Raw genomic sequence first — 22,621 nt, 5'->3', positions numbered from 1 at the left:
TCAGAAGCTAAGCTGCACGGGCCCAAACGATCCATAACGCTCCATCGATCGCCGCAAATTTCACATTGACGATTCGAGAAGCGATTCTGTCCGTGACGTTGCGGTGAATTGGCAGCGCCTCTGGTGGCTGCTCGGAGTCTGTATGATCTGTGTTTTGATTTTGTGTGCCGATCTTAAAGGTGCATTGAAACACGTTCCTTCGGAGTGGGCAGGTAGGAACTTGGTTGGACACCGCATTCGTGCACGACAGACAAATATGCACGACAGACAAATCATCCCTGGTGGGCAGTGTGGAACCTGTTGTTCCTACCTGTATAAAATATAACTTGACTTGAGGTAGCCAGGCAGCCGGCCAGGTAGCCAGCCCCTTTAACTTTCGGCCCCTCCCCCTTGCTTAGGCCCCTCCCCTTACACCCCCCCTCCCCTGACCCCCCTCCCTTAGGCCCCTCCCCTGACCCCCCCTCTCTTAGGCCCCTCCTCTGCCCCCCCCCCCCTTCCTTAGGCCCCTCCCCTGACCCTCCTCCCTTAGGCACCTCCCCTCTCCGTACCCGGCAGTAGGTCTCCACCAATCAAAGAGCTGTTTATATTATATATTTATTTATGCACGACAGACAGACAAACATCCCTGGTGGGCAGTGTGGAACATATTGTTCCTACCTGTAAAATGTTGATACTCCGACTGATGCTCCTACTGTTGTGGAGTGACTCATGCAGCCAGCTATGGCTGCAGAGTTTGGTAGTACATGTTGTTTACGTCGTTTATTGTGAAAATTCGGTTACAGTTCCTATGACCACTGTTTCATTGCTTTTATGGCTTTATTTTGGTGATTTTCGAAAAGTTTTTTGGTTTGGCCATGTTTGTTTGTTGTAGTACGGAGTTAGACTGATGGCCTTAATCTAAGTTGTCTTGTGATTGTTGTTGTTTGACTTGCATCCCACTGGGATTTTTGCACACAGTGTTGGTGTACGGTGCTTTTTCTGCAATATTGCTGTCTTTTCTTGGATTTTCTGTTTGCACTTAGTCACATATTCACTTGAAGATGTTTCTTCTTCATGTTGTTGCTTGTTGCGGTTGCACCCGATTCAAGAGCCGAATGGCTCACAGGGCTATACCTAATAAATGAACTTGAGTCACGTGAAGCCCATGGGGTACGACGACTCAACGGGCACATTGATGCCGATGCTCACTCGTGCCCTTTCTTGCCGCAGGGTATCTCATCCATTCGGCCACTCTGGAGGACATCCTGCAGAACAAGTGGGAGACCAAGTCTGTAGTTGACAAGCACGCGCCCATTGAGAACCTCAAGGCCAACACCAGGCATGGAAAGCAACCGCGCAGAAACAATAGGGGAATCTCCCCCTCCCAGACCCCTTGTAGCCTTGACAGAAGGGTTGGGGGCACCGTCGTCTGTGATCGAGTAACCTATTAAGACCCGAACACACATGCACGTACACGCAGAGACAAAGATCCAGACAGTTGAGGCAAGTGTTGTTTGCGAGCACCTATTAAGGCCAGCATGGCACACACGAGGGAATGGTGTAGCCAGCACAACAACCATCTAGCGTTGTCTCTGCAGTACTGACGTTTACACACCTCACCAGGCACTCGTTCAACACTTGAGTTGACCTGGTGGTGAGAATACACACGGTTACATTTTGACTTAAAACTTTTATTTTATTTTTATTATTTTTGTTTTTTTTATTCAATTTAATTTTTATTATTATTTTTCTATTTACGTGACTTTACTGAAAGAACCAAAGAATGATACACATGGCGGCAGGATGTTATCTACTTGGCCTGGTATGCAGGATGTAGTGGGTTAAATGTTCTCCCCGTGGTTGGCGTGTATTTTTTATCCAGGTCCTACGGGTTTTCCCTCCACATTTAAAATCAACATGCATTTAGAGTATGTGGCTGCTATACATTTCCACGTGATAAGCCACTTCGTTGAGCTATCATTTGTGGCCAGGTCGCTTCTGAGAAAGAGCTATATAGCTCAGTGTGCCTTACCTGGTAAAATAAAAAATAGTATTAGTTGAACGCCCAGGACTGTTTCAGATACCACTTTGCACCGACATGAGCCGCAGCTGGGAATGAAGCTCGGGTAACAGGGTTTGGAGCGCAGGGCATCGAGCACCGCAGCCACATCACTTCGTGTGTCTCCCACCTCCTTCCTCCTTACGATGGACTAATCCACGTCCTCAGAGAGGGATGCTGACAGCAGCACAAGAGGAGTGCGAAGAGGCCATTTCATCACACCGCCGAGACACTGCAGTGCCGCATCTAAACGTGTCGCGCCCCTCTCTAACAGGTACTACTTTAAGGTGCAGGTGAAGAACAAGCTGGGTGTTGGGCCATCGACCGAGCAGCTCTCCTTCATCACGGAATCAGGTGAGACGACGTCCCAGCCCAGGGCCTCAATGCACCGAGCGCAGATGATGGTCGATTGGACGTCCCAGCCCAGGGCCTCAATGCACCGAGCACAGATGATGGCCTATTGGACGTCACAGCACAAGGCCTCAATGCACCGAGCACAGATGATGGCCTATTGAACTTCTCAGCCCAGGGCCTCAATGCACCGAGCACAGATGATGGCCTATTGGACGTCACAGCACAGGGCCTCAATGCACCGAGCGCAGATGATGGTCGATTGGACTTCTCAGCCCAGGTCCTCAATGCACCGAGCACAGATGATGGCCTATTGGACGTCACAGCACAGGGCCTCAATGCACCGAGCACAGATGATGGTCCATTGGACGCCACAGCACAAGGCCTCAATGCACCGAGCGCAGATGATGGTCGATTGGACGTCACAGCACAAGGCCTCAATGCACCGAGCACAGATCATGGTCCATTGGACGCCACAGCACAAGGCCTCAATGCACCGAGCGCAGATGATGGTCGATTGGACGCCACAGCCCAGGGCCTCAATGCACCGAGCGCAGATGATGGTCCATTGGACGCCACAGCACAAGGCCTCAATGCACTGAGCACGGATGATGGTCCATTGGATGCCACAGCACAAGGCCTCAATGCACCGAGCACAGATGATGGTCCATTGGACGCCACAGCACAAGGCCTCAATGCACTGAGCACGGATGATGGTCCATTGGATGCCACAGCACAAGGCCTCAATGCACCGAGCACAGATGATGGTCCATTGGACGTCACAGCCCAGGGCCTCAATGCACCGAGCACAGATGATGGCCTATTGGACTTTTCAGCCCAGGGCCTCAATGCACCAAGCACAAATGATGGCCTATTGGACGTCACAGCACAAGGCTTCAATGCACCGAGCACAGATGATGGTTGATTGGACGCCACAGCACAAGGTCTCAATGCACCGAGCACAGATGATGGTCCATTGGACGTCCCAGCACAAGGCCTCAATGAACCAAGCACAGATGATGGTCCATTGGACGTCACAGCACAAGGCCTCAATGCACCGAGTGCAGATGATGGTCCATTGGACGCCACAGCACAAGGCCTCAATGCACCGAGCACAGATGATGGCCTATTGGACGTCACAGCACAAGGCTTCAAGGCACCGAGCACAGATGATGGTTGATTGGACGCCACAGCACAAGGCCTCAATGCACCGAGCACAGATGATGGTCCATTGGACGTCACAGCACAAGGCCTCAATGCACCGAGCACAGATGATGGCCTATTGGACGTCCCAGCACAAGGCCTCAATGAACCAAGCACAGATGATGGTCCATTGGACGTCACAGCACAAGGCCTCAATGCACCGAGCACAGATGATGGCCTATTGGACGTCCCAGCACAAGGCCTCAATGAACCAAGCACAGATGATGGTCCATTGGACGTCACAGCACAAGGCCTCAATGCACCGAGCACAGATGATGGCCTATTGGACTACTCAACCCAGGGCCTCAATGCTCCAAGCACAAATGATGGCCTATTGGACTTCTCAGCCCAGGGCCTCGATGCACAGAGCACAGATGATGGCCCGTCGTTTTACACGCCAGTGTTTGTAGTGTCAGCCAAAAGCATGGTGGCTATAGTCGCACGGTCTTGAACGTTCTGAGCACGGTAGGGGTGTAATAATCAGTGGAGCAGCACAGTTGGCGTTCGTCCAACTTCCCCATCTCTTGGTAGCCTGGGGATTGGGTCCCCCCCCCCTCAGGCCAGTGGCCCCCCAGTGAAGTTGCATGACTGGTGCCTCACAGCAAAATGGGCCTGCGTTCGATTCCTGATTCGGGCCGCCTTTCTGCGTGCAGTGTCCACGTTCACCCCCTTGCCCTGCCATGGGTTTTTTTCCTGCAGTTTCATCAAATCCCTCCCTTAGCTAACGAATCATAATAGTGTAACGGACATTGACCAAACATCCCAACTCAGAAAACACGACTGGGATTACGAGCGGCTGCGTAAAGCCTACTTACGTGGCCAAGTGCCAGGTTATTCTTTATTGAAAAGTCAGCCAGGTGCTGTTTAATATCTGCGTGCGAATGCCATGATGATGTCTCGGGGCAAATATTGGCTGAATCTCTTTGTTTTCTTTAATTTTTTTTCTTTCTAAATCTGTTGCATATTTGCGCCACATAGTACGTGCATATTTCTTTCATTTCAATTTTCCCAATTTAGATGTCCCAATTGGCAAGAGATGTTATTCATCTGTGTTTCATTGCCGCGTGTATATGGTTTTGTTTTTTTGTATTTTCAGAAAACCCCCTTCTTGTGGTGCGGGCACCTGGTAAGTTACCATTTCAATGTCGCTATCAAAACATATATTGGCTTTACAATAGAATTCGCAGTTTTTTTTTATCATAACCAGTGTCTAAATGCAACCCCGCATCTCCAGATGGTGTACAAAAACCATGAGACATGCATATGGCATGTATTTACGTATATATATTTTAAAGTAAGTTGTCAGTCACAGGCAGAGGAGGAGAGGCAGTTCTTGAGCCTGGACTTTAACAGGGGCGGGGAGTCAGCAGCACGGAAGGCTGGGTGGGCGGTAGGGTTTCAGACGTGGAGGCAGCAGCAGAGAAGGTGCGACCTCCCATTGAGTAGAGCTTGTCATCATTACTATTAAACAATAGGTGACCCAAACGACAATGTACCCTCTCATTCGACTTTGGCATTGCCGTTATGCACTGTGAGTTTAAAGTGTGTCCACATGCTAAATACATGTACACGATCTTTTTGTCAATTTCCAAAATCATGCGGGTCATGGGGAAATATTTTACCAAAATCCACAAGCTGGTCAGTGCGGTTGGCGAAGATTGGGAGCATCAACAATGCAGTATAGTCCAGTACAATTGTGGATTTTGCTCCATGCCTATTATTGTCGCTGTCTTAAGGCATCGCCTTCAACATTTTAACAAAAGTCTTATATAGAAGGGGCTCTTATCACCCTGAATGCACTCGATCTTGTGAGATCTTAGAAGCTTAGCAGGTTTAAGCCTGGTTTGTACTTGGATAGGAGATTGCCTGGGATTAGGACCTGTAGGCTTTTGGGCTGCGACATGGCGCAGAGGTGGCAGAACCCAAGTTAATTCTGTAATCTATATGCGTGGAGATTTAAGTGTTATTCCCCATGATGTGTGGTTTATATCGGGGTAATACGGTTTCTTCCCGTACGAAATCAGATACCCATTAATGGGATTAGCCAAACCATCTGTATGTTGTAGAACTCTCCTGAAAAAAAAATTGTCTTGAGACTCATTGCGAGTTCCCTGATGAAAACATTTGCATTGTTATTAAACATTATGAATGATTTAGCATTTGGAAACCAGTGAATATTGCACGTGGACATTTAAACCAGGGCGTCGAATTAATCTCCGTTGCGTCTCAATCAGGGGGCAAAGCTTTTCGGTGGCAAATTTTCACTCGACTTCACTTGCTCAGGAAACCCACGAATTGTTGTCCCAAATCCTGGAACTCGAAATAGGCTACGGCATTGAGGCAGTGCGCAAGGGGAAGCATCAAGCCGAGCTTCGCGTTCTTGCGGCCTATTGAATGAAGCTTTCGGCGCACATTGAGGCACGGTGATTTTTATTATTCAGTCAGCCGGCTTTTGTTGTTGTCCCGAGACCTCGGTTGCCGCATGACAACAAGAAACTTTGGGGCATTTATTATTTTTCAAAGCACGCTCGTCTGCCAGTGGCTTTCGATGATTTAAAAATGGTAATTCCACTCCCGCTCCCACCTCCTTAGAATAGAAATGAGCTCAACATTTCAAAGATAGGCGAATGCACATTCCCCTAGGAGATAATGAAAAAACCCTGCCAATGTTTCTCAGGAAAGAAAGCTCCTTTTGAGAAAGGGCGTGCATTTTTCGGATTAAACGATTTATCGCGCGTGTTATGGGGTGGGGGGGGGGCGTTTCAGTGGATGAACTTGGTTTATGATGTGCTAGCATCCGAATCTACTACTTATACAGAGTATTTATATAAACATAATAAGAAATGGTTTTCAGTTTCTTTTTTACGGTTGAAAGGACTCATTTCTTCTGGCCACGAGTGACATTTAAACGCGCGTGTGCCCGCGTGTGTGCGTGCGTGTAGATTCTGGGTCGAATTAGTCGAATGTGTGTTTAGGATGGTACGCTATGTGTGCTTTAGTGAGCGCTTGTGATTAGCGCTTAGCTCTAAGCGCCGCCGCGTTATGAGCCCTGTGGGTCTGAGTTGGAATACCCGCTCGCAGCCGACACCCTGCGACGAACATCTGAACGAGTCCTGGGCCTCCCCGAAGGTTGACTCGGCCTTAAAATATGAGTAGGCCGGTGTTGCATGCGAGCATCAGCACAGGGGAGACAAAGGCGGTGTGGCCCGTTTGGCCTCACCGCCACCCTCCCGTATTGTGCTGTGTCCCGAATAGGCGCTCGCTAACAGCACCCATTCCCTGCGGCGTTGCAAACAACGGGCGTTGGATGTCTTTGTTCGTGTGACGCTGCTAGGATGTTGCGGCTGGACCTCGTGCCTCAACCGTGACAGCTGTGGGTAGTGTGTGCAATAGGCACGGTAATGGGGCTGTCGCTCAGGATGCAGTCCCCTGCTCTGTGAGCTCAGCTCTTCATGCGCCACGTCACTCCGTTCTCTCCGCAACGCCAAACTACAAATGGCGAAACAGCGCGGGGGGGGGGGGACATCAAAACACGATGCAGTGATTTATTTTTGTTTTGTTTGGAGGAAGCAAGAACGATGTTTACGTGTTTTTTTATCGCCAGGTGACAGTCCATTGTGGTTAAGATTATTATGTTTTACTTGCAGACCTTTGTCAATCCACTGCTGAATGAATGTCTCACCACGCTGATACGGTTTTATAAATGATGAAAGGTGGAGTGGTGGTGCTGTGGCTAGCGCACTGCACTTCGGGATGCTGGTTAAACCGAGTTCAATTCCCGGCCACGAATAACATCAGTAACGAGTAATGTCTGACCCAGTCCTGGAAATCTCCCTTCGCTAAATCATGCGGACCCGTGTGGTGAAGTATGGCCAAACAACTCCCGTGACTGACGTGGAATATTAAGGCATGCTTTCAGCCGTGGATTGACTGTGAATTATTATAAATGTTAATTTATATCAGGTCTAGGGCAATACTCGCTATTCTGATAGAGCATTCTCACCCTTCGTGGCAATGGACTGTCATAAGCAATCTATCTGGCCGTTTGGAATCCTGACAACTATCAAATCAGCGCGCATATCATTGGCAGGGCACAGGCATTTATTGGAATATCTATTCCTGTATTCGATTTATTTTATTTGCGTTGACACTTCACTTAAGTGGTGCATGCGCCAAGCAGGGCGCAATTAGGACACCGTGTGTGTGTGGGGAGCGGTGGTGTAGCGGCCAGCACTGCGCTGCACTACGAACCCGGCGACGTGAGCGGTCAACACCGGTGACGATTATCTGAACTGGTCTTGGGCCTCCCCTACGTCGACTCAGCCTCAAATTAGTACCTGGTGCGATGTAAACATGTAAACATCGCACCAGAGGTGCTGTTTAGCGAGCACCTCTGAAGGCCGGCATGGCACACGAGGGGTGTGGGTGGCCAGCACCACGCCCGGCCGCCTTTGTCTCCCCAGTGGCGATGTTTGCACACCGCCACCAGGTACTGATTTGAGGCTGAGTCGATGTAGGCGAGGCCCAGGACTGATTCAGATAATAATCACTGGTTGCTAGCCGTGAGCGGGAATCGAATTCGTGTCGCTGGGTTTGTAGCGCAGCGCGCTAACCGCTGCACTACACACACACACGTATACGGCGCTGTATATATAAACGTATCAACTCGTGGCATTGCTCCAATTCCCTTACCAATTTGATAAGAAAAATATAAATATATATCTGAGCCTCTGCAGGCATACACAAGTATGGGTTCAATTGCCTCTTTGTGTGTAGAGGTCATATGTCACCTCTGCCAACCAGTGCCGCCTCTGCGCTTATGTACGTTAAAATAAACACGTAAATCCGTCCAATATAAACAGGCGATTATGTTCTTGTTGATTTTCAATCGACCGATTCCTTTTGACTGGAACCATAAACACAAAAAACACATTAATCTGCGCGGTTTTTAAAGACGACGAACCATCGTCAAATAATCCACGAGCGAAAAATGAATGGCAATTGCTGCTCAAACATAAGCTTGTTTACGTGTGCATATACACGTGTATGCAGGTATGTATGCATGGGTGTGAGTGGTAGTGTAGTGGTTAGTGCGCTACGCTACGAACCTGGCGGGCCGAGTTCGATTCCCTCTCACAGCCAACACCAGTGACGATTATTTGAACCGGTGCTTGGCCTCCCTTAGGTCGACTCAGCCTCAAATTAATACCTGGTGCGGTGTGTAAACATCACCACTAAGGAGACAAAGGCGGGCCGGGTGTGGTGTTGACCACCCACCCCCTCGTGTGCTGTGCCGGCCTTTGTAGGTGCTCGCTCACAGCACTTGCCCCTACAGTCTGCGCAGGCTATACGGGAGATCTTTGCCTTTGTGTGTGCCTATGTCCATTCAGCTTGAAGCGAGTGCCTGGTTTGGTGTGTAAATATCATCAATGGTGAGGCAAGGGGGCAGCCAGTCGTGGTGCTGACCACTCACCAACCTCATGTGCCGTGACAGCCTTCAATAGGTGCTCGCCAACGGCACTTGGCCCCGACGATCTGTTGAAGGCTATGCGGGGGATCTTTGCTTTTGTTTTCTTTTTTTTCGCGTGAAGGTGGGGAGCCCATCTGGGTCCCCTTCTCGTTCCGCTACCACGCGATCGACACGGAGTGCAAAGGCCGCCAGTACGTCAAGCGCACGCGCTACCGCAAGTTCGTTGGCGTCATCCTCTGCAATTCCCTGCGCTACAAAATCTTCCTGAGCGACTCGCTCACCGGTAGGCACTGTTTCGCCTGAAGTTGCTTCCTCATGCCACGGTGGCTAGGAGATGTTAACTACCTCGCCTGGTATGCAGGAGGTCGTGGGTTCGATCCACACCCTGACGCCTGCTGTATGTTCAGAGTTTGTGTGTTTCTCTCCCCGTGGTCGCGTGGATTTCTGCCCGGGTCCTCTGAGTTTTTCCCTCCACATTTAGAAACAACGTGCGTTTCGAGTATTTGGCGGCTATAACATTTCCGCGTGATGAGCCGCTTCATGGGGCTATCATTTGTGGCCAGGTCGCATCTGAAAAAGAGCCGTATAGCTCAGTGAGCCTTACCTGGTAAAATAAAAAAAAATAGTTTATAGTTTCATGCCACTGCTGTCAAAAGTACCTCCACTAGAGTGAGAGAGATCTCTCCTGAGAGCCACTCTAATCCGTGGCGAGTGCATGCATGTGCGTATGTTTGAACTTCTTTCGCACCCTACGTCGCCAACCGTCCTAATCGGAGGTACGGTGGAGCAGTGATGTCTGAGCCACTCCTGGTCCTACCGCCTTCACCAACCACCACACTCGAGAGAGAGAGACGCTGTGTAGAGAGGGTTACTTTGGCCTACGCTTCCACGCTGGGTGGATGTCCTGGAAGATGGTGGCAGTGACCACACTTCGCTGGAACAACCAAAGCGACCTGCCGGCCAGCTGACTGCGGCGTGCCCATTCATAGCGCTGGGCGGGCAGAGTGATTCAGGATTGTTTCGTCTGCCACGCCGGGAGAAACAAACCGAAGCTAATGAGGGGCCGTCCATGAATGACGTCACGCACCTGGGGGAGGGGGGGGGAGACATTTGTGACGATGTGTGACGAGGGGTGGGGGGGGGTGAGAAATGTGACGTCACATCAAAATGTGTAACTTTTAATAAATATAGACACGTTCTACTTGATAAAATAGACTTTTTTTTATAAATGTTTTCTTCTAGAACATCAGAGTGCAGCGCCACATTAAATACGCACTACAATGACAATAGTTTAAAGCGATTTGAAGGATGTTTAATCTTTTTTTGGGGGGGGGGGGGGACAGAGCTTTGTGACGTCATATTTGAGAGGGTGGGTCTGACTTTTTGTAACGCGTTTGACGAAGAGGGGGGGGGGTAAAAAATCGTCCAAAATCGCGTGACGTCATTTATGGACGGCCCCTGACCTCTGCAATGGAAAGTCCCGTGCGCTGACGATGACCAGCCCCAACAAGCACGTCCCGTTCGTTGGCCAGAGACCCCCTCAGCGAGTGCTGTGCCTGTCCAGGAATGTACTACGGGATCGGAGATGAGGACGGAAAAGGTGAGGACCACTGCCAGTTCGTGGATTCGTATCTGGAGGGCAAGACTGGGCCACGCCCGCCAGCTGATACACTGTCCATCATACCCGGTACGGGAACTGCGCACGCACACATATGTACACGTGTGTGTGTGTATGCGCACATGTCCACGGCAAAGACAACGTTCCCCCGTGTAGCCTTAGCAGACTGTTGGAGCAACTTCTGTTAGGGAGCGTCTATGAAAGACCAACATGGCACACACGAGAGGGTGGTGTGGCTAACACCACGACCGGCCGCACTTCATGCTCCCAGTGTTTATGTTTGACACACTGCTATAAATACGCATTTAAGGCTCTATCAATCTAGGGCACAGACACACAGCCATGTGTGTGAACGCATCAACATATGTGTAATGCGGGCGTAAGCGACCTTCCGGATGTGACGTCACGGGGGGTGGAGTCATGTGACGTGGGGGGAAGGTTCGGGTCCTTAAGCGGGTAAACCGGAAGGGGAAGGCAGTCGGGGTGTGAGCGGAAAAGAGTGAGGCCACGCGGGCGAGTGTGGAGAGGGGGGGGCGCCGACGGCCATCGGGAGCCAACCCCGAAGATAAGAAGAAGCTGCGGAGTAGTGTGCAGCTGGAGAGGAGACAGCCAGAAGGGCTGCGTGTTAGAGGCAGCGGTGTGGCTGCCAGGAGGAGCTGCGGAGAGAGAGAGAGACAGCAAGAGGCTGTCAGAGCTGCGGAGGGAGAGGAGTTGCAGCGAGTACAGCCAAGGGGGGCTGTGTGAGAGAAACAGCAGCGGAGCTGCTGTTGTGGATCGGGCCGACATTGGAGTCAGCACCCTGGAGAAGCTACAGAGTAAAGACAGCCGTGTGGGTGTACAGCACGAACCGAATAAAGGACACTGAGCCAGACATCGTGGTCCAGTCGTTTATTACACTGGTGTCGGAAGTGCAACGGCATGTCGAAACAAGTGAGGAAGAAAGTTAATCCGGCGCCTGCATCGGCTTCTTCGTCCGACGACGACGAACTCCCTCCAACCACGGATCCTGTTGGGGTGGTGGAGGAGAGCCCGGCTGAGGCGACCACGGGAACGGGAGTGGAGGATGTTGGCGCGGTGGCGGGTCCGTCGACATCATCAGACGCGGATCAACGATGGCAAGCGATGGCGGTACAACTGGAGGCACTTAAGGACGTCCTGGCGCATCTATGCCATCTCGTCGCGCCAGGGACGATGGATGATGCAAGTGGTGCTCCGCGGGCCGCCACGTTGCCTGTCCTGCCGCCGCCATTGCCCACGCGGCAAGAGGCCGCCATTTTGCGCGCTCCGTGGCGCCAAACCGCCATCTTGGCCACGCCGCGGGCCGACGCCATTTTGAATTTGCCATCACAACCACCACCATTGGAAGACGGCGTGAAGAGGAGTCGGAGTCGCCACCTTACAACGGTTAAAGAATTTTCCGTCGGTGGGGACTGGAGCGCGTTCGCCTGCCGCTTCTTGGCGGCGGTACGCACAGCAAGATGGACTGATGCGGAGGCTTTGGAGGTGTTGCCGACTCTCCTGGACGACGAATCTGTCCGATTCTTCCGTTCCATCACGACCGATAAGAAGGCAACTTTATGTGGTGTTTTTCAAGAAATGGCCGATGCTTATGAGCCACCAGATGATGCGCATCGGCGATTCGCTCAACGACAACGAGCACCAGAGGAGTCGCCCGTGGCGTTCAGGGGTGCGGTGCTGGAGCTGGCCATGGCAGCTTATCCTGAGACGCCACAGGACCTGCTCGAGCCTCTCATATTAGGGAAAATGTTGGAGCTGTCTCGGGATCTAGGGATCCCCATGCCTGTGTGTGGGCATGAGAAGCTAACTTCCCGGACAGCTGCTAAGTGTCTCGATGCGCAATTCAACCTCCGTCGCTGGAAACAAGTGACGGCGTGGACGGGGGGGCCCGTCAAAGAAGGGGATGCGCTGGGGTGGAACCCTGCGCAGGCTGTCTATGTTCCGGATGACCGGGGCCCTCAACAACTGACGGCCGCCTCCGCTCCATGGACGGGACGCGGCGGGCCGAGACCGCGCGCGGCGCTACCAGAACGGGGCCGTCAGGAGGCGAGGCCTGCGCTTCGGCGCAACGAGGCCGAATGTTTCCGCTGCGGGCGTAGGGGCCACTACGCCAGAGACTGCTGGGCCCGCTTCCCGGCTCCGCCGCAGCAGGAGGCCTCGGCACCGGTCAAGTCGGCTAAAGATCCTCCGAAACAGGCATGTCGGCACGCACCAGACACTCGGCAAGGCTTTACACCTCACCCATCACCGTCGTTGCGCCATCCTAACGTTGTGGTTAAAGCATGCCCTTCGACGGGGCCTTGTCGCTCGGTCACGCAATGGCGCAAGTTGGCACGGAGAGTCGTCGCGGCCGCTACGGGCTCGTCCACTGTACCGGGGTCTATACAAGGGGTGGACGTACGCATTTTGGTCGACTCCGGCGCGTCTGCGACTATTATTTCGGATGTCATTTTTCATCTGTTGGGCATCCCGCCGGGGGCTGTGCGTCCGGTTTATGGGTCGTGCGTCGCTGCCAACGGGGGTAGCATGGGTATCGTGGGTCAGGTGGATGCTAAGATATCTATTGGGGATGTGTCGGCCTCGGGTGTTGTGTTGATATCGAGATCTTTGGCGGTTCCTTGTTTGTTAGGCACCGATTTTTTGGCTAAGATGCCCATTTTGATCAAAATCAATGAGAATTGTATTGAACTGCCGGGGGGCCGTCAAATCTCGTTTCTGCCGTCGCCCTGGGGGCGACCTGCTTCGGCCGTACAAGTGCAGGCGCTGTCCGTCGCATCTGTGGACATCCCACCTGGTACACAGATGCTTATACCCTTGCGGTATCGGAAGCCCCTGCCTGATCGGCTAGGAGCAGTAGGGGTCTTGTTGTCACCGTCCGCCGCGATAACAACCGGGTTGGCGTTAGTGGGGGCACAGACCATCGTCCGGCCGGATCAATTACCGTTTTTACAGGTGCTTAATGCGGGGGGAGAAAACGTCCGTGTCCCGGCCGGTACGGTTGTGGCACATGCCACTACGGCGTTTGCGACCCATGATTGTCCACATAGCCGGGGAGTTGTTGCTGGGGTTTCCGAGCCAAGGAGTTCGGATGATCGTTGGGTTGCTCATTTATGTGACGAAAATTCTTCCCTGTCCATGGAGCAACGTGGTGAGCTGCGTAAATTGTTGTTGACATATTCCGATGTGTTCAGCTCCGATGATTTGGATTTGGGCCGCACTTCGTTGCTTTACCATCACATTGAGACGGGCGATGCTGCCCCTATTCGATTAAATTCGCATCGGATGAGTCCTGCGGAGCGAGAACACGTACGGGGGGCAGTGGAAGACATGTTGGCTGCGGACATTATATCGCCATCTAACAGCCCATGGGGCGCTCCAGTCGTCTTGGTTAAGAAGAAGGATGGCAAATTGCGATTTTGTGTTGATTTCCGCAAATTGAATAAGATATCGGTGGCAGATGCGTACCCCCTGCCGCGTATGGATGACTCCCTCGACGCATTGTCGGGGGCTAAGTTCTTTTCCACACTGGACCTCTCTTCGGGATTTTGGCAGCTTCCCCTTGACGAGTCCTCATGGGAGAAAACCGCATTCCGTACGCCGCAGGGGTTATTTCAATTCAACTGTCTCCCGATGGGATTGAATGCGGCCCCTGCTACATTTCAAAGATTGATGGAGCTCGTTTTGACGGGGTTGCAGTGGGAGACATGTCTTATATATTTGGACGATATCATTGTCTTCAGCCGCACATTTGATGAACATTTGACGCGGCTGGAGACAGTGTTCACGAGGATGCGTTCTGCCAAATTGAAATTCAAACCAAAGAAATGTCACCTACTGCAACGGTCCGTCCGCTATTTGGGGCACATTGTGAGTGCTGAGGGAGTGTCCACGGATCCGGAAAAGACGGCGTGCGTCCGGGATTGGCCGACTCCGGCCACCGTGGGGGATGTTCGGCGGTTTTTGGGATTTGCCTCGTATTACCGAAGATTTGTGCCGGGTTTTGCGACGATTGCGAGGCCCTTGCATCTCCTTACGGGTAAAGGACGGAAGTTTGTTTGGGGACAGCCGGAGGAGGCGGCCTTTCGGAGTCTGCGTGATCTATTGGCCACGGCCCCAACATTGGATTATCCCGATTTCGATCACCCATTCATTCTTGATACGGACGCGAGTGACACAGGTATTGGGGCGGTGTTATCACAGTCTAAAGGGGGTGTAGAGCGTGTCGTGGCGTATGGTAGCCGAGTCTTGTCTCCTGCGGAAACCCGCTACTGTGTCACTCGCAGAGAACTATTGGCGGTTGTTTTTTTCCTACGGCAATTTCGACCATACCTCTACGGTCGTTCTTTTATTGTGCGTACGGATCATGCGGCCTTGCAATATGCCCTTAAAATTGACCAGCCATCCGGACAGTTGGCACGTTGGTTGGACACGCTACAGGAATTTTCCTTCCAAATTCAACATCGGAAGGGAGTGCGCCATGCGAACGCTGACGCACTTTCCAGATTACCGCGGCGCGCCCCTTGTAAATGTGAGTCGGGGACGCATAGGTGTTCGCCGATTCCAAACCCCCCTCAGCCGCTTACGTTGGCCGTCGAGAAGTCGGACACTCCGATGGAACCGGGACCGGCTGACGGGGTTTTGAATCTGCCGCGGTCTGTCTGGATCCGGGAACAGATGATGGATGAGTCATTGGTGTCCTTGCGGAAGCGGTCTGCTAAGGACAATGGGAGTCCGAGTACGGCTGTGGGGCCGCAAACCGCTCTCCGAGATGGTCTGCTTATGTGGCGGGAGGGGTTCCAGGAACGTTGGCGCCTGGTGGTACCAACGTCCTTGCGATTCGAGTTGATTAGAATCCTCCATTGTGACACTCTCTTACATTTAGGGGTGCAGAAGACCTTGTTGACGTTGCAACGTCATTATTTTTGGCACGGCATGGCGACAGATGTCGTAGGGCACGTGTGCGCGTGCCCTGCGTGTGCACGACGTAAGCCGCCGAAACATCCTTACGTGCCGCCTCTCCAGTCGATTCAGGTGTCTCGAGTCAATGAATTGGTGGCACTGGACATATTGGGACCTTTTCCACCATCGGCGAGGGGTAATAAATATTTGCTGGTAGGGGTTGAGTACCTCTCCCGTTGGCCGATGGCCTGGCCGTTGCCCGATCAGTCGGCCGCGGCCATTACCGACGCCTTTTTGTTTGGGTATATTATGGATAAGGGGGCGCCTGAGAGACTCCTCACGGACCAGGGCAGGAATTTCTCTTCTAAATTATTGGCGGAAGTGTGCGCGGGCCTTGGGACTAAGAAAGTACGGACATCCCCATACCATCCGCAGACGGATGGTATGGTTGAACGGCTGAACAGGACATTGTCTGCCATGCTTTGCCATACCGTGAGTGAACAACAATCAGATTGGGATCTGCACATCCCCGGGGTGCTTTCGGCGTACAGGATGACGCCTCATGCGGTTACAGGATATTCGCCGTTTTACCTTATGTATGGTCGGGAAAACGTGCCGCCGGTGGATGTGCAATTGGGAACTGGGGTGAAGGGACCTCGTAAACCACTTCCTGAATACATTCAGGACACGGTTCGCCGAGTCACGGAGGCGCGGGAGAATGCCCGCGTGGCTACGGCCAAAGCCCAGGCCCGGAACGAGCGATATGCGCGACGGTCTGAGGGGGAGTGCCCTTGGAAGGTTGGGGACCTAGCCTGGCTTCATTGTCCACAGGTACGTCCGGGGACCTCGCCGAAATTGCACAAACCCTGGCATGGTCCCGTACGCCTCATTGCGGTTCCCAACCCACAGTCAGCACGCGTCCAGATTGGGTCTCGTCGCTGGGTTGTGCATACGTCGCGCTTGAAACCATATGTTGCTCCCTTACATGATGCGTCATCCCCCAATGTTGCCTTGCCGGGGTCTGTTGCTGCTGACTCTCCCCTGCCTGCGTCCATTGATCTTGCTAGAGCGCCTGTCGTACCTGTTCCAGACAGGCCGGCCGTGACATTGCGGGGGACGAGGGGCCCTGCTCGGAGGACGCCTGCCAGGTCTGCGGGACCTTCGAGCCCTGCAGCCCTTCCGACCCAGCTGCGGGCACGGTCACAGGACAAGCCCAAGACTAACTCTTTAGAGACACGGGACGGCGGTGGACTTCCAGCTGCGACAGGGGGATTACCCCCTGTCATTCCTCGACTTTCATCGCGTTCCCGTTCTGCGAGTGGGCCGCCGACCGTCCGGGACGGGCCGGCGACCCGCACACGTTCCAAATCGCTTACGTTTCGTTGATTGTTGTTGTCTTGTTATTTTTTTTCTTACAGTTGTATTTATTGCATGCTTTTTGTACGTTCGTTGATGTTAATTGCGTTGTTGTTGTTGTTCTTGCTGTTACATTGTATGCTTAGTGTCCTTTAGGGGGGGAAGCTCGGTTCGCCGCATTACGATTTGCTATTGGTCAGCCGAGGTCGGCTGGGATTTTTCTACGGGGGAGGGTGGTGTAATGCGGGCGTAAGCGACCTTCCGGATGTGACGTCACGGGGGGTGGAGTCATGTGACGTGGGGGGAAGGTTCGGGTCCTTAAGCGGGTAAACCGGAAGGGGAAGGCAGTCGGGGTGTGAGCGGAAAAGAGTGAGGCCACGCGGGCGAGTGTGGAGAGGGGGGGGCGCCGACGGCCATCGGGAGCCAACCCCGAAGATAAGAAGAAGCTGCGGAGTAGTGTGCAGCTGGAGAGGAGACAGCCAGAAGGGCTGCGTGTTAGAGGCAGCGGTGTGGCTGCCAGGAGGAGCTGCGGAGAGAGAGAGAGACAGCAAGAGGCTGTCAGAGCTGCGGAGGGAGAGGAGTTGCAGCGAGTACAGCCAAGGGGGGCTGTGTGAGAGAAACAGCAGCGGAGCTGCTGTTGTGGATCGGGCCGACATTGGAGTCAGCACCCTGGAGAAGCTACAGAGTAAAGACAGCCGTGTGGGTGTACAGCACGAACCGAATAAAGGACACTGAGCCAGACATCGTGGTCCAGTCGTTTATTACATATGTATGCACGCACGTACATACATACACACACACGAACACACATCCATGGATGCACGAGTACACATACGTACACACATACGGACTCACACACGTACACACATGTACAGACACTCCGATATAGGTAGGCGATTATGACGAAAATATACAAAGGCCACCCATATAGCGTTTAGCAGACTGGTGGGGCAAGTGCTATTACTGAGCTCCCCTGAAGGACAGAATGGTACACGATGGGGTAAGAGGCCAGCACCACGTCCGACAGTTTTTGTCTCTCCAGTAACGATGCTTACACACCATACCAGACACTCATTTGAAGCTGAGTCGACCTAGGGGAGGCCCAGGACCTGTTCAGATAACCGTTGCTCGTGAGCGGCAATTGAACTCATGTCGCTGGGTTCGTAGTGCAGCACGCTAACCGTTGCGCCACCGCTCCAAAAAGATGTACACACACATCTATGCATGTACACATGTACATACACACATCTACATGTGCACGCACACACATATGCACATTGTTCTAAAGTCAACGGCACTTTTAGCATCGGTTGTGATGACCTTTGACCTTACCTTTTTATCATCACCACCATCAACCAACATCATCATCATCATCTTCACAATCATTATAGATGACAAATCTGAACGCTTTATTTTTTTATTCTTTTATTTTATGACACACTTAATTTGTGAATGGAGTCCCGAAAGGATTACTTCGGCTGGCAAGGAGAAGTGTCGGTGCTTATTTATTAAGCGCAGGATGTTGAGGGTTAATTGTTTGACACAGGAACAATAAAACTCTCGGTTCGTAAGTGCAGCGATTCCCATGCGGAGACTGAAACATATAAAGTTGGGACCTCGGCTGGTGGTCGCGAAACAGCTGGTAGAAAATTCACAAAGCTTTCTGCAAGCAATTTACAGCACCTCGTTTTTCCTTCACTTCGGCAACCACAAATATAAAATTTCGATTTTAAGCTTTCGTGACTACAGGGATTTATCTTCTTGGTTCTTTCGGTAAAGTCACGTAGAATGGAAATAATAAAATAATAAAAAATAATAATAATTTTCTTATGTTTTATTTTTATTATTTTATTATTTCCATTCTACGTGACTTTCCCGACAGAACTAAGAAGATGAACCACAAATATTGTTTGCCTACGACAGTGTTCGCAGTGATTAACGCCGATATTAATAATACGAATACGCGCATAATTTTTTTGGTGGACTGCCCGCGGGCTGATTTAAGATCGCACCAAATCACGCCGACCGACGCGCGCACGCGAATATTTATCCACGAAATAAAATAAAAAAAACAACATCAACGGCGGCATTCCCTTTGCAATTTTGTTTTCGCGCAACGCAGGGAATCGTTTGTGTCCGTGGGAATTCACGGACCCGTTGTTCGTCCACCATGCCCGCAGCGCCATGAGCCAATGCGCATTGACGGGCGGCGGTTCGATGGCGCGTCTAATGTTATCGACATTGCAGAACCCTCCTTGCGACCCCTTTGATGTCTGGACGCGAAGAATTCGTGTCGCGCTCACCAGATTTATGCCCGAATCTCCGCCATATGTTCGCATGCAGACCCCCCCCCCCAACCCCATCCTTCTGTCTTTCTCTCTCTCTTCCTTCCCTCTCGCTTCTTCCTTAAATTTTTTCTCTCCGTTTTTTTTGTTGCACTCGTTGAGTTGGCCGCGGAAGGGCAGGGAAGAAGCGGGAGGGAGGCTGGAGAGAATAACGCCGTGACCCTCGATTGAGATTTACATCTGCCGTAAAAACCTACACCTAACAGTCCCAATGCAGAATCAACAACAATAAACACTCGGATACAGATGGCGCGACAAGACTGTAAAACAGTCGGGCTACGTGCGGGCCCGTTGGAAACGATCTTCACGTTATTTTTATGGACTTTTCGTGCGCTGCTGCGTAAAAAAATAATGTACGTGCAAGTGTACTGCGAACGTGCGCGCGCGTCTGTATGTCGTTTGTTTATTTTTCAGTTGCCGAGTCACGAAACGTCCTTGTCTTTTTTCTTGTACTGATCATTTTGGATTATACTTAATTTGGAGCTTTCGTGACTGCAGGAATTACTCTTTGGTTCTTTCGGTAAAGTCACGTATAAAGAGAAAATAATAAACTAAATACTAGCATACGACGTTTCGATTGCAACACAAGCAATCATCATCAGGTATAAATGAAATAGAAACACAAATCTAGTTTACTTAGAAATGTAATGTAATACAACAGAGAGTCGGATAACATAACAGTCAACACCCTACCTGGTTGATTACATTCTTCCTGAGAATGCTAAATCGAAACGTTGTATGCTAGTATTTAGTCTATTATTTCTTCTTTATACGTGACTTTACCGAAAGAACCAAAGAGTATGGATTCCTGCAGTCACGAAAGCTTCAAATCACGATATATTTTTAACTTCAATGATTCTTCAATGGTTCTTACTTCAATGATGCAATTATTCTTGTGGCTGATTTTCTACAATAGAAGACAGCAGCGTGCACTCATTCATCTGTGAGGCAGGCCAAGTTTAATCTCCCTCTCTCTCTCTCTGTTCTCTGCGCCCCATATTCGTGAGTTGGACCCCGTTGCCACATTCCTCGGCGCTATCTCGAGGCCTCCTCTCCCCTGGTGCCCTGCACGAAAATAGGCCACATTCATGGTCAACTTAATAAACGATGGATCTCCATCACAGCTGACGAGATTAGTTGTGTCCAAGAAACGAAACTATTTTTTTTATTTTACCAAGTAAGGCACCTTGAGCGATTCTGTATAACTTTTTCAGATACAACCCGGCCACAAATGATAGCCGAACGAAGTGGCTTTTCTCGTGGAAATGTATAGCAGCCAAATGCTCTAAACGCACGTTTTAAAAAATGTGCAGACAAAAACCGGAGACCCCGGAGAAAAATCCACGCACGGTGAGAGAGACACGCAAACTCCGGATATACAACAAGCGTCAGGGTCGGGATTGATCCTACGACCTCCTGTATACCAGGCGAGGAAGTTAACATCTCGTCAGCGTGGCGCCCAAGATAATTTCTTAAGGTCGTGGCTCTCAAAGTTTTTTGTATGAGGGCCTCCCTAATCAAGACCACTGGTCTCCACCACCAGCACCCCTTCCACCTGAGCCTTACTGCCTCACCGTGTTACTACGGCCACAATACAAAGACACCCCACAGCCACACCTCGGCATTTGTTTCATGTTGCGTACGAGTGTGTTTTGTCGCCGCGACGTGGCGACGATGTTGCCCGTGCTCATTTTGAAATTTCTCCTGCACGGTATCCGTGCCCCTACCGAAAGCTTTTCAGGTTTGTGAGCCACAGGTTGAACACGGCCGGATTTATGGTTGCCAGCCGTGCGGTTCGTTGACTCTCTCTCTCTCTCTCCGTTGCGCTCATCCTCACCGCAGGTTACTACAGGAGGTACAGGCAGCAGCCCGTGGAGTTTGGGCAGATCGGCGCCGGGAGGTATTACGTCGGATGGTACGAGTGCGGCGTTCCAGTCCCGGGCAACTTCTAGAAACGCCCCCCCGCCCACCCCCACCGCCGCCCCCCAACACACACTCACATTGAGCAGCAAACGAGCAGCGCCAGCAGCAGTGGTGAAGCAATGCTCCACGGAGACCCACAAAGCGATCTCATGCACGAGTTTTTTTTGGTACGTTTTCCAAATTCTACTTTCGTTACGCGCACTGCGTGTGTGTTCTCACGCTCGTGCTGTCTGGCCCGTCGGTGGGTTTTCGGGATCGGTCCGTGCGCTGTTCGGCACGGTGCCCGACGTTCCGCTTACAATGCTCCGGGAGCCTCTTCCAGTTTCGTTGAGTTCCTGAAGAAGCCGGCAGAGCGGAACGTCTCACACCGTGCCCCGAGTAACGCGCGGCACAAGCCCAAAAAAATCCCGTCGGAGAGTCGTTCGTTTCCCACCGCCCCCCCCCCCCCCCATCGAGGTACGCGTGGTGGAGTTGTAGTGCACGAGGAGTTATATAACTGCGCGCCAAGTAAAAAAAAAATCTACACCGCCGCCGTCCCGCGCCCGTTGTCTGGAATTGTTTACTAAACACGTGTTGGATCGCTTGGTGAGCTCATTTGGGTCATTACGCCAGTCCTGGAAGCGGCATGAACCTCGCAGAGTAACTGACAGACCGGTGCACCAACCCCCCCTTCCCCCCCGACACACCACGGAACGCACGACTCCGCGCATGGCCACGTGGCTTCTGGGTGAAAAAAAAAAACTTTATATAAAACGAAGCGAGTCGTAAAAAAAAAAATCAGCGATGTGTTTGGAAACCCTCCAGGTAGCCGCTGGTCTTGTAAAGAGACGATGTGAGGTCGTGCGCCACTCACCACTCGTCCGCACGCACGCAGACACACCTACAAATCACACACACACACTCATCCCCTCGATAACTCATTCTCGTTCAGATTGTTGGGGCAAGTGCTATTTGTGAGCACCTATTAAGACTGACATATTACATGAGGGGAGGTGTAGCCAGTCTCACGCCCGACCGTATGTGTCGCCCAAGTGTCGTTGTATACACACACACTTAAGGCTGAGTCGACCTAGTGGAGGCCCATGACCGGTGCAGATATTTGTCAGCGATCTTGGCTGTGAGTGGGAATCGGATTCGTAGCGCAGTGCGCTCACTTGACGCTGCACCACCACTCGCCACCTGAAAAAACAGAGACAAAGATCCCCCATATAGCCTTAACAGACTGTTGGGGTAAGTGCTGTTCGCGAGCATCTATAAAGGCTGGCATGGCACACGAGGGGGTGGGTGGCCAACACCACGCCCGGTCGCCTTTGTCTCCCTGGCAACGATGTTCACACATCGCACCAGGTACTCATTTGAGCCTGAGTCGACCTAGGGGAGATCCAGGACCGGTTCAGATG

General features: G+C 51.8%; 1 protein-coding gene across 1 annotated transcript in view; it reads left to right on the top strand.

Moving 5' to 3' along the window:
* LOC144947903 (fibronectin type III domain-containing protein 1-like) overlaps window positions 1–21,250 on the top strand; it is an 84,371-nt gene extending 63,121 nt beyond the window's left edge. The window contains exons 18-23 of the mRNA XM_078877294.1: window positions 1,210–1,318; window positions 2,313–2,392; window positions 4,689–4,718; window positions 9,184–9,345; window positions 10,627–10,749; window positions 21,141–21,250. Coding sequence (XP_078733420.1) covers window positions 1,210–1,318; window positions 2,313–2,392; window positions 4,689–4,718; window positions 9,184–9,345; window positions 10,627–10,749; window positions 21,141–21,250 — 614 coding nt within the window. The remainder of the gene's footprint in view (window positions 1–1,209; window positions 1,319–2,312; window positions 2,393–4,688; window positions 4,719–9,183; window positions 9,346–10,626; window positions 10,750–21,140) is intronic.
* Window positions 21,251–22,621: the final 1,371 nt, after the last annotated feature.

The sequence above is a fragment of the Lampetra fluviatilis genome, chromosome 47 (genome assembly GCF_964198595.1).
Source record: "Lampetra fluviatilis chromosome 47, kcLamFluv1.1, whole genome shotgun sequence".
Classification (NCBI taxonomy): domain Eukaryota; kingdom Metazoa; phylum Chordata; class Hyperoartia; order Petromyzontiformes; family Petromyzontidae; genus Lampetra; species Lampetra fluviatilis.
This window is presented reverse-complemented; position numbering and strand designations above follow the sequence as displayed.